The sequence below is a fragment of the Somniosus microcephalus genome, chromosome 1 (genome assembly GCF_052327205.1).
Source record: "Somniosus microcephalus isolate GS21.2 chromosome 1, FLI_Smic_1.0, whole genome shotgun sequence".
Taxonomy (NCBI): Eukaryota; Metazoa; Chordata; class Chondrichthyes; order Squaliformes; family Somniosidae; genus Somniosus; species Somniosus microcephalus.
Genome location: NC_140987.1, coordinates 433,593,299 through 433,605,915, shown reverse-complemented (window position 1 = coordinate 433,605,915; position 12,617 = coordinate 433,593,299). Strand labels below are relative to the sequence as shown.

Here is a 12,617-nt window from a genome sequence, read left to right as displayed (position 1 = left end):
AAAACAATTAGCAAGGGTTACTGTTCCCGATATTTATCCAGTGACTCCGATTTGAAAACGTGCATGTGTGGGCATTGGGTGAGTGGCTGGATTCGGCGGGGTAGAAATTTGTGAATTTGTTTTTCTGACTGCTGCTCCACAATGATTGGACATGCTGAGCACGTGTCTATTAAAACTCAAAATGAAGGACAGAAAATGATGGAAATACACAGCGGGTGCATCATCATCTAAAAGAAAATAAAAGGCTGGCTAACGTTTCATGTAGAGACACTTTGAAAGAGCTGAATTCTGATCAAGGGTCTGTACCCAAACCACAATCTATCTTTTCTCTTTGGACCGGCTGTCTATTTCCAGAATTTTCTGTCTTTATTTCCAGATTACAGCATTTGCTGCTCTTTAAATTTATTTATAGGACATTTGAACATTTTAAAAGCTTTTTTTATATTTGAACCTGTCTCATTAATCCAATAGGATCCTGTTTTGGTGCTTATTACTCCATTAGTTTAAAGGATATAAGTACCCAGAGGCTTACTGCTGAACCGTACCTGTCTAGGTCTTTGCATAACCTCACAATGGCCTTGTTAAGATGTAGCAGAGTTGTGGTCCCCAAGCTAATAGCATCAAGATCCTTCTGAAGACTCATCTTCAAGTAGTCATTCACCAAAGCAGCATAATCACTGGATCGGTTGTAAAGAAGGAGATTATTTTACCACACAGTATCCAGAATGCAAAAAAAGGTTCACATGTCCTCTAGAGCTCAGATTGGTTAATAATTCCTGTCAATATTGTCATAATCAAAAATACATCAGTTATTCAAGCAGTGGTAATCAGTAGAAGTTCAGATACACTGCACTCCAAAAGCTATTCAGTGTGCGAATCGGTTCGAGACACGTTGATGACATAAATGCATCAATGCAAGTTTTTTTTGGTTTGTTTAGATTTTTCATTTACCAATTTGAGGTAGCCAAGGCACCCACACACATCAGAAGGATCAAAGCCATTGTTTCCTTCTCATACCATAAACTCCTCTCCTTCCCTTGCTATTAGCTCAGTCCCCCTTGAACTGGACTATGTAAAACCATGTAAATCCTGCTGAACCCAGGGCTGAGCTTCGAATCCCACATCTCATCCATCACCAAGACATCTTACCACCACCTCCACCTCCACAACAGTGCCCGCCTCTGCCCCCTCTGCTGCTGGAATCCTTGCCACTTCTAGATTTGATTTCTCTAGTATGCGCTTCGCTGATCTCTCATCCGCCACCCTGCATAAGTGTCAACTTTACAAGACTGTCAAGTACTAAGTCCTGCTTGCTGATCTACACGTCCCCCACACTTTGAATTTCTAAGGCATCAACCTCGTCTTCAAATCTATCCACGATCTCTCCGCACGCTATCTCTGCAACTTCCTCTAGCCTTGTATCCCCTCCTGCCCCTTCAGTCCTCTGACTCTGGCCTTTTGTGCATCACCTCACCTTCACTCCACTATCAAAATGGAAAATAAACTGGGAGAGATGTAAAATGGGCTGCTGATTCACTATCACCCATTTATTGCTTCCTTTCTAATTCCATATTGCTTAATTTTCCTCAATAGTCTTCCGTGTAGTACCTTGACAAAGGCTTTCTGAAAGTCTATGTACACCACGTCCACTGCATTTCTCCCATCAACCATGTCTGTCACCTCCTCAAAGAACTCTATCAGGTTTGCCAAACAAAATCTTCCTTTCTAAAATCCGTGTTGGAAGCTTCTAATTACTCTCTCTTCATCTACATATTTAGTAATTTTATTTTGAGTTAAAGATTCCAAAATTTTCCCTACTACAGATGTTAAACGAACTGGTCTGTAATTAGTTGGTTTTGAAAATAGGTATGACATTGATCCCTCTCCAGTCCTTCGGCAGACATCCACTCTCAATAGAACTCCAAAATATAATTTCTAGGGTTTCTGCTATTTCTTCCCCAATTTCCCTCAGGATTCTTGGATGTATCTTATCAGGTCCCAGCACCTTTCCTCCTCTAGCCTAACTAACTTCTCTAATATTTTCTTTTTATTTATTATTATATCCCGCATCTCACTTCTAACTAATTTGCGATTTACCTCCTCCCCAATACCCTTCTGTTTTGTAAAGATCAACGCAAATTCCTTGTCAAGTACCCCCACCAATTTCCACTGATCCCTAACTCCCTATTCTCTCCTTTCAGGGGTTCCAGCTCACATTTAATAATTCTCTTCTTAATTATAATATATTTGTAGAATACTTTAATGTTCTCTGAAATATTTTGGGGGTTCTCTCCTCGTGCTCTGTCTTTGCTTTCCTTATCCCTCCCTTAATCTCCTTCCTGTATTATTTTTATCGTACCTATTGGTCATATATGTCCTCTTCCTCAATTTTAGTTTGGTTCTAACCTGTCCATTTTTAGTAGTACATATTTATTTTGCACCTTTGCCATCTCCTTTTTTCAAAATACCTCATTGTTGCTCAACAGTACTCTGTGCCAATTTCTTTTTCCACCTCACCCCAGCTACCTTACTCCTCACCTTACTTAAATCTGCCCTATTTCAATCTGGTGCCCTTGTTTTGTACGACTTTCTTCCATTGCTATTTGGACCGTAAACTTCATCATACTACGGCCATTACTTTTGTGATACTCACCCACATTTAACTCATGACCTATTTTGTTACTCATAACTGGATATAGCAACGCTTCGCTCCTTGTAGGCATATGAACATACCGCTTAAGGATGGAGTCCAGCACACGTTTTAGGAATTCCAGCCCCTTTTCTCCGTTTACTCCCTCCCTGTCCCAATCAATGACTGGGTATTTAAAATCTTATAGAACAATGCTACCTTTTCAAAGTTCCCTCCTGTAGACGTTCCTGTAGCTGTTGTGTTAAGGTATTTCTTGCTTCTGAAGAAGAAGTGATGGAAGTATTGAATGGACGAGGAGGCAAGGCTGGTTTCTCATCCTCACCATCTGCAAATAAGAAGAAACCTGTGTAACCTCTGGGAATCCTGATATATGTAAACAGAAAAACTCTTAGAACCAGATACAGGTCATTAAGCCTCTAACAGTCGGAACATATACCTGCATTCTCATCATATTCCCCTAATCCATTCTCTCCCTAAAGAACACAATGGGTGGAATTTTTTGCGGGAGGGGTCAGTGGATGTGTTTGGTGGCAGGTCGTGTGGGGAAAAAACAAATGTTGACAGCGGGTAGGGAACACGCTGTCAACCCGCCACCACACTAGTTTCCCAGACGTCGGGTCTGTCATCGCTGAATAGACCCGACACCAAGCGGCAGGGGAGGCAATTTAAATTATTAAGAGCTCGTTAAAAGGCACCTAAAAGCTATATTGAGCTCACCTTTAGCTTTTATAAATACAAGTGTTTGTTGTTTAAGAGTTCGCCCACGGCCGCCCCGCTACTCGGGGATCACGTCAGGTATGGAGGTTGGGTGTTATGTCAGCATGGGATGATTTCTTAACTTGACAGCTGCAAATGTTTTATAAAAGCTCCCATTTCATAGCTGTTCACTTTCCAAGGTTAGGAGCTGTTGCTTAGTATATTTGGAAGACAGATTGAGCTTCATGCAGCTTGCAAGTGTTCGGAGCAAACGCTGTATCCAGTGTCACCTCATTGGAACAACCTCTCTCACCATTGACAGATCACTCCTGTCATCTCAACTTCACCTGTCATCTATTCCATCAGCATCAGTGCCCTTGAAACTATCTCACCTTGGTCCTCAGAATCCCACCACAATCAACCTCAACACCAGCAGCACCAACAACAACACCAACCTTCTCCGCAATCAACTGATGCTGCACAGGACACAGGGCATCAGCAACCGACCACATTGCTGCCCGGGAGGCCAGGGACAGCCTTACCATGACCAGATTTACTTCACTTGACCCTGTACACCCTTGCTGCCACATGATGCGCCAGGTTGGCACCACCCCACACCAACACCATATGCCCAAGCCATTCCTTTCACACTCATCACCATTGCAGGGGGTACCATTATGTCTCACCATTCACTGCAACTCACTAAGCCACTTCCAAAGGTGCACACAAATCTGTCCAAGAACGCAAAGTGTTGAAAATAAAGATGTCAATGTTTGGCAGCACATTAACAGAAACTTCACATGAACTTTGCATAAAACACCCAAGTGCCTACCCTTGAGTGTTGTTAGTTGGTATGATTGGACTAGGATGAGGGTGAGTGTGAGGGGTGGCTAGTGAGATGGGGAAGTGATAATGCAGATAGAGAAGAATGGGTGGGGGTGCAAGGTAAATTGGTGTGTATAAGGATGTGCAGGAATAGGGTGGGGAAGGCAAGGCAGAGTGATGGGGATATGATGAGTGGCACAGCAGGATGAGGTTGAGGGTGGCTTTGCAGTAACATTTCGTGATCTGCTGAGATCATTGAAAGGTTTGTGTCATTGCAGTCAACTCCTCCTAATGACATCCCTGCTTGTGACCTCCTCTGCAATGTGCAACCAGGGTGTGTTGATCTCCTGGGGAGGTCTTTTCCTCCCATGGGAAGGGAAGAGGACCTCCCTGTATGCTGTGTCTCCCACAATAAGCATATGGAGGGAGTCATGGGAGAGCCTGGGTGCAGCCCTGCACCTCTGTGCAGTGCTTGTCAGTGTTTGCAGCACCTCAATGCTGTAGAACACTGACAGCAGAACTGTCAAACTAAATTTGCACATGGTCCCTTTAAGGAAACTGGCTGATGATGCGTCATCAAGTGACGTCATCAGACCCGCTTCCTTCAATTGGCCAGGAAACGCGCTGGGTGGACTTAACAAGCCCAATCAGCGTAAAATCATTTCAGAGCGGGATGGTGCCAGCAGCGGGGTCGGGACCTACACCGACCCCAGCCGCACCACACCCGCCGAGGTTGGGGAAATCGCGGCCAGTGATTTGCCTTTTAACCCACTTTTACTGTTTACCTCATTTTAAGCTAAAAATATCAAGTGAATTTATTTTACAAAAAAGATAAACAAGCGCATAAGTAACAGTCCTATATTAGAATTATATATTTACCGTGCACCTAAATCACAGCTCTAAGTCAATTCTTTAAAAATAATTTTAATATTCACCTATTCTTTCTTCTTTGTTTCAGGACTTTCAAAGTGTTTTGCCCATTTCAAGCTGTCTGGCGGTTGATACTTTGGGATTTCAAAACTGTGTCTCTCAAGGGATTTATCCTCGGTCTGAACAAAATCAAAATGAAAGTGGCCGCAGGGCAGTGAAATTGTACTGCTTGGATCTTAACTGCTGTTCCGCCCAGCGGAGGGAGTTAAAAGTCCCCCTCATGTGTCTGGTGGAACAGTGTAGAGGTAGCTTTATCCTGTAGCTAATCCATGCTATACCAGTCCCAGGAATGACCGCTTGATTGGGCCGTATAGAAGGAGCTTTACTTTGCGTCTTGCCTGTGTTAAACCTGACCTGAGAGTGCTTGATATTGGGCTGAATGCAAAAATAAGTGAAACGATGTTGCGTTCGCCAGCACTGACATCCCTCATGTTAGCAAATCAATCCGGACACATTCATCAATGAGGTTTCTCAAAGCATTACCTGACAAATCATCCATGATATCTTTATCGTTTTCTCTCTCCACAGGATATTGCAGCGGTGTCACCAGCCCTTGATATGGTTGCTGATAGTTTAACATCAGATCGATGAGACATGAGAATCGCTTCACTGGAACACCCTTTTCAGTCTGTAATACAGCACAATTACAATACGTCACTAAGGATGCTTGAATTCACTAGTTTATTTTTTTTTAAATCGTAGCGTAATTTTGCAAAGATTTCTATTATTTTCTGTGGAAATTCATAATGGGTTTCAGGCAATCCAAGTGGATAAAACTCCTGGGGCTAGAAATTCGTGCCCTCAGCGCTACTCTGTAGCGCCACTCCGTAGCACCACTAAATGGCGCTAAAATGCCGGCCGCCGCTCTTTCGCCAGCTGCTGGTGGGCCCCATGGCGCCCTCTGTTTTTGTGCTTACCTTTGTGCTGCCAGTAACTGGCAACGGCATGCTTAATAAAATGGCGGCGTGGTGACGTCAATTGGCGTGCAACGCCGACTTAACGTTACCAACGCGAACTTCAACCCTAGGGTTAAATTCAGCGCTGGATCCTAAGCACGCAAGCAGGCTGGCTGTGGCAATGTCAGCACCTCTTAAAGGGACTCACACATCCTTCAGGTAAGTTTGTATTCAAGCTTTTGGACTGGGTCTTTTTGATTTTATTGCAGTAGTGGCTGACTGCAATAGATGTTAAAAAAAATTTAAGCTGCTGGATGCTTGCAAGGGCTCAGATGGTAAATGAAAGCCTTTGAGAAGACAGAAAATGCTGCAAATACTCAGCAGGTCAGGCAACATCCGTGGAGAGAAAAACAGAATTTACATCTCAGGTCAAGATGCTGCCTGACCAGCTGAGTATTTCCAGAATTTTATGCTGTCATTTCAGATTTAGAGCATCCACTCGCAGAGGGAAGAGGAAGACACAGAAGAGGAGGAAGCAGATGGAAGGATGCATCCAAGACAGCCCCTTTGTGGCCAGGATATCTGGGATGGAATCATCCACCTGCGGTCTCAGTGATCACAACCCCAATTCCCCTTTCAACATTTGTCCCACACGTTACCTTCCCTCTGTTACTGACCATCACAGCGTCCTCTTGGCCACAATGCTGAAATAAAAGTGACCACAAAGCAACCTTTCCAGTCCAACTTTATATATCTATCCATCCAATATGACATTAACAAATCAACTCATCGCCCATATGCATTCCCTTAATGACTGTCTTGTGTGTGCCTTTGCCTATCCTACTGATGTCACGCAGTGCTACCCCAGTGGCTGCAGCATGGCTGGTGGAAGGCTGCTGACTTTCAGTGAGGGACACTGCAAATGGCCTTGCTGGTCGACCTTGAGGAGCCGGTGGCTGGGAGTGTCAAATCAATCTTCTTCTTCCTGTTCTTTTTCACTTTCCTCTCCCTCTTCTTGGTCACCCACCAGCTGGGCAGACTGAATTTCTTGGGTGTGTGAAATGAAGAAGGCATAAGGGTGGAGTTGTGTTGATGGGAGGGCAGGAAAGCCTGAGGTGGAGGGCAGGAAAGCATGAGGTGCATGCCAGAAGGAGGATAACGTATGAGGATACCAGCATCTTTTACCCACCGCTGGCCAAAGGCTCAGCCATGTTCCTGCTAAGAATGGCCTGCACCCTCTCCTCCAAGGAGGTGAGGTGAGGCTAGGAGATGTGCCTCATAAATGGTACAGATTGTTGGTAGGCGAGTGATTGGGGGTTGTGCATTGAGCAGTGTGTGAGGCTAGTGGTGCAGTTGGTAGGAGACGGCTTTTGAAGATGCATTCACTGACCATGACCAGTGGTCTGAGGTCATGAAGCTTCTTTGGGCACTGGAGCCAGGTTCTGGGGGTGACACTGCTGGCAGTGACAGCCTCGGTGATGTCGTCCCACATCATTCTTTCTGGAGGACCTCCTGGCCCCTGTGTGTAGAGGACCTGCCTTGCAGTGTTGACCCCCTGCACAAAGCTGGGGTGCTGCACGCGAGACCCTGGACATCCCTTCCCTGGCTTGATGAGCCATTTGTGTTAGTGCTGAAGCACTTTTCTAATTTTTGGAGGTTAGGAAGGGAATTCAGCTTTAAGAGCTAAATATTCACATTTGGAACTTCCTTTTCATTTTAATTTGGGCAGAAAGGGCTGAAAACTGCATTGTTTCACTGCATTGTAATTTGTATTAGTTCTGAGTGCACGGCCCCTTTAATTGCCCACAATTCCTTGCGAGCTCCACAGCCTCACTCCCAGAGGACTGTGCGAGGCTCCAACGCCGCACCTGGACAGGAATGTCGGGTCGGAGGCCTCCAGCAACGCTATCAGGACGGCGTTACACAGAAAGGTGAACGCTGCGCCACCAATCTCCAGCCCTCCAGACGAATTTAGCCCCGTTAGCATGGCGGCCGTTAACTCCAGCTGCCGGTGACACCGGCGACTTTCGTGGCGAACACGAACTTCTAGACCCTTCACTTTGAAAACTGAAAGACGGGTGCAATCACGGCCTTTTTGGCAGATTGAAGAGCCACCTAGCATAACAGCACCACACAGGAGCACGAATTACATCACGCAACAGAGGACAAAAATGTTCCTATTAACCTTGCAAGGGTGTTGATACATTTTTAAGCACCAGCTAGAAATTTCTCTCATGCTGCACTCCAAAGACAATTCACATGAGCAGGCCCTTGCTCCCTGCAACCTGGAGTGCCACTTAACACACAAAATATCTGGCAATGTAGGATTGACTGGGGTCACGCAGTAACCCCTGTTACTGTATTCAGCTGGATAGGACACAGCCCTCTTGTGATTTCAGAAAGCAAAGGATAAACACTCTTAACAGGCGGTAAACCACGGAGCAAGTTTATTAAAAGAAACAGATAAGCAGCAGCATCGGATAATATGCCAGCTCAAACTGTTTGTGCAGAGCTTTTCATCCACGCTCCCTCCTCGGGTATGAAATAGCAAAAGACATGAAAGTTTGTGAACTCTACAGATAGTACTAAAGCCAAGCTCATGCCCGTACTGTAATTGTTATGTGATATTTGTAATGTCTCGCAAAGCTCCTCCATCCACCAAGAACCACCTCCGCATGAGCAGTGACGCAAGATACAACTGGTGCACTGGAAACATGGTGGTTGGGAAATGCCTCTCGTATCTTTTCAAGATGATAACTCAGCAACGGGACAACAAATAGTGTCACCCACAGTTGAACCAAGTTTATTAGATTGATGCTGATAGTTGTCTGAATTCCCCCAGGTGCCAGACCCCAGCCCATTTGCACTTTACCTTAGTTTGATAGACTTCAGGACAAAGCAAGCCGTCTACATTAAGCGATTTAGTCAAAATGCATTTGCAGATGAACAATATCATTATATTACTCTCGGGGTAAGAAAGAAAGAAAGAAAGAGAGAGAGAGAAAGAAAGAGAGAAAGAAAGAAAGAAAGAAAGAAAGAAAGAAAGAAATGCATTTATATAGTGCCTTTCACGACCACCAGACATCTCAAAGCGCTTTACAGCCAATGAAGTACTTTCGAAGTGTAATCACTGTTGTAATGTGGGAAACGCGGCAGCCAATTTGCACACAGCAAGCTCCCACAAACAGCAATGTGATAATGACCAGATAATCAGTTTTTGTTATATTGATTGAGGGATAAATATTTCCCAGGACACCAGGAACAACTCCCCTGCTCTTCTTCAAAATAGGGCCATGGGATCTTTTACATCCACCTGAGAGAGCAGACGGGGTCTCGGTTTAATGTTTCATCTGAAAGACGGCTCCTCTGACAGTGCAGCACTCCCTCAGCACTGCACTGGAGTGTCAGCCTAGATTTATGTGCTCAAGTCTCTGGAGTGGGACCTGAAACCCACAACCCTCTGACTCAGAGGCAAGGGTGCTACCCACTGAGCCACAGCTGACATGAAGTGGAAATATTTGCAGGGCTATGGGGAAAGGGCAGGGGAGTGGGACTAATTGGATAGCTCTTTCATAGAGCCGGCACAGGCATAATGGGCCGAATGGCCTCCTTCTGTGAAGTATCATTCTATGATTCTACATGATTCTATGATTATTGAAGTGACATTTGGCCAGAGGAAAGGAGCTGGCAGTAACCAGTCACATCAGCATAAATAAATAATACAAGTGCTTTTAAAAAATGTGAAACATGTTGTGATTCTCGAATTTAGGATGACGGACATTATCCTGCCAGTCCCAACTCTTCCACCGTCATCACTCAAGGGGGTGGGCAAAAGACGTGTTCACCTTCTCCCCACGTGGAGATCCAACAGAACCAAGTTCCGCCAAGATTGTAAGAATGCCATGCTAGAAAATGAGGGGGGGGGTTTCTAGTCCACAGTCATTATCACAGGGTGCTCGCTGGTAGGAGCTATTGAGCAACAGCTGTGCAATAGAGCTGGGGTTAAATGAATCAACAAGCTCAGATTCTTTCCTGAAAAAGGAGCTGGATGATGGAACGAGCTTAGTGGCCTTTTTGGAGCCTCTTTAATTTCATAGTGAGGTAGCGAGTCCTTAAGACTGCTTCACTCACTGGGTTTGATGTCCGTCCACGTTTTTTGGGTGGGAACGGGATGGTAGGGGGGCCGGGAATTGCCGAGCAGCACTTACTGTCCCATTCCCACCAACGTCCACCCCGTTGTGATTCTGTAGCGGGCCGTGAAAACAGGTGAGTCGTGCTCCTGCCTGAACAGGCGTGAGCCTACTTAGCTATGCCGTGTGTGTCGGACCCCCCGGTGCTATTTCAGTTTTGCACGGGGTGGAACTTTGCGTGCGCCACCCAGGGGATCGGAATGATCCTCCTGGCCCCACAAAATGTGCCCCCACCTACTGCCGGTCCCTCCGTACTCTCCTCCACCCGGATTGCCTCCTCCACTTTAACATTCCACTCCCCTCCTCATTGGAGCCACTGGATTTCACGTTCCCCTACCCCCGCTCAACCAGCGCCGGCAGCTCGCCAAAATTATTCTAATGCGGTCCGAGCACGAAAATTGATCGGGCCTCGCGCTGATTCCGTCAGACAGGCGGCGGGCTCACAACACTCCCCCATCCACCTGACGGAGTCGGATACACGAGAGTCTACCCCCCTGTTTCTAAACTCACAGCTTTAGCCCATTTCAAGCTGTTAAAGACCTGTCCAATCCAGTTCCACTTGAGCTCTCTCTAAGCAATGAACCTGCCAGGATGTGGTCACTGTCATCAGATGAACTTTACTGTAAAACTTGGCGAGCTGACTGAGCCTATTGTGGTCTTTGTCATGTCGCACGGGCAGTTAATGAAAAAAACAACCCTTAACCTTACCTAGTTCATGAAATAACTGTCAAGCAGATCAGAGGCATGTGGGACATGAAGAAGGTTTACCTTAAGTAAGATGATAAACTGTCCAGTATTTGAACACAATTAAGTGATGCTGAATTTCCAACATGAAAGCCTGGATTTCTAGGCCGAAATAGCTAACAAATGGTGCAGTGCCATCATTCAAATTCACTCTGCTAAATTCATCGGGGAGAAAATTCAGTATCGTCCTGTTTGGGGCGCCATTATCGGCCTGGCGCTAATTATCGCCTCCGACAGCAAACTTGGCTTTTATCGCCCTTGGAGGCGATTGGAGCGCTAAATTAGGCGCTTCACACCTGTCTTAAGGCGCAAAGGCCGAGGAGCGAGGCGCTACCTCAGAGCGCTGGCGAAGCAAGGAAGGGCAAATCAAAATAAACCTGCAAAGTGCTGCTCAGTACTCAAAACTCCTTCACACAGCGTTGAATCTCTCCAGAAGTCTCTCGCTCTCTCTCTCAGAATGTGTGGTGCAAAAATGTCACCGACAAAAAAAAGGCAGGAAGCGGTCGCCTTTAAATAGCGCTCCCCTAGTCCCTTTCTGACAGCATAACGCTCCCCTCAACCTGTCGCTGCTAGCGGCAGGCGGTAAGGCAGGGGGCGCCACTCAATATCCGGTCTGGGGCGCTAACAGGGCGTTGCGCGCTCGACTGACGTCACGATCTGCTGGCGCAGGAGATCGTGGTGGTAGTGTTTAGCGCTGCCGCAAAATGTCTAGTTAATTTCGCGAGCGGCACAAACATCGCCGCGCCCGGGCGCTAGTTGCTTTGCGCCCCAATTGGCGCCATCTTAAGGCGCTAACGGGAGGCGCAAACAACTGAATTTTTCCCCTGCTGCACTGCTGTTAAGAGACATAAGTTAGGGGCATCGCATAGTGATAAAGGGCCTGATGTGCCTCAATGAATCCGAGACTCAATGTTAACGGAACAAAGCAAGGCTTTTATTAACTCAGAAAGTAATACACATTGGAGAAGTGTCTCTCATCCAGAGATCTGCTGTACTGTCTGAGAGACACGCTGGGGCTTGCTTAAGTAGGGGCCAGGTATGGGCGGAGCCCTACACACAATACAATCCAGATAAGGAAATGAAACTGAAACTAAACTAAACACAGAGAATACAGTGCCTGATGAATGGCATATTTCATCACAGGGCCACCCTCATGCACCTCCTGATTCCTGACTTGACTAGGGCTGTGATGCCTGGGAAAACAGGGAGAATGGGGCAAAAGTCAGAGAGACTCATACCCTCGCCTAGCCTTTATTTAAAACATTGTTTTTCTTAATATATTAGTTCTACAGCATTTGTAGGGGTATAAATTGATTTAGTAGGGGAATCTCTATTGGCGCCAGAATGGAACAGAAAGTAGGAAAATCTCATCTGATCTTTGCCCATTCTGTGCTGTGCATGAATTTCTGGGCAAGTCTTAGTAGCTCTTACCAGAAACAGGCAAGCGCTTCATTTTAATATGTTCATGTATCATAATTTCATGCCTGTTACCACATGAGCAACTTCCTGTGATTCTCATCAACAATGGGCCAGTACCTTGAACACGCAGAAAACCTCGGGAGCAGGCAAGGTCTCGACTGACAGGAAGTCACCACATAAAGGGAAACCTTTATTATGCAAAAATACCTGAAAGCATGATTGTTGTCAGCTGTTTGTCCCAGAGTCTTAGCTGCGACAATTATAATC

At 45.9% G+C, this 12,617-nt stretch overlaps 1 protein-coding gene across 1 annotated transcript in view; it reads right to left on the bottom strand.

Moving 5' to 3' along the window:
• The window catches only part of LOC147125296 (phosphatidylinositol 3,4,5-trisphosphate 5-phosphatase 2A-like), a 168,968-nt gene that overhangs the window by 81,082 nt on the left and 75,269 nt on the right, over positions 1–12,617 (bottom strand). The window contains exons 3-5 of the mRNA XM_086000790.1: positions 5,585–5,729; positions 2,849–2,975; positions 546–677 (exon numbers count right to left, since the gene is read on the bottom strand). Coding sequence (XP_085856916.1) covers positions 546–677; positions 2,849–2,975; positions 5,585–5,729 — 404 coding nt within the window. The remainder of the gene's footprint in view (positions 1–545; positions 678–2,848; positions 2,976–5,584; positions 5,730–12,617) is intronic.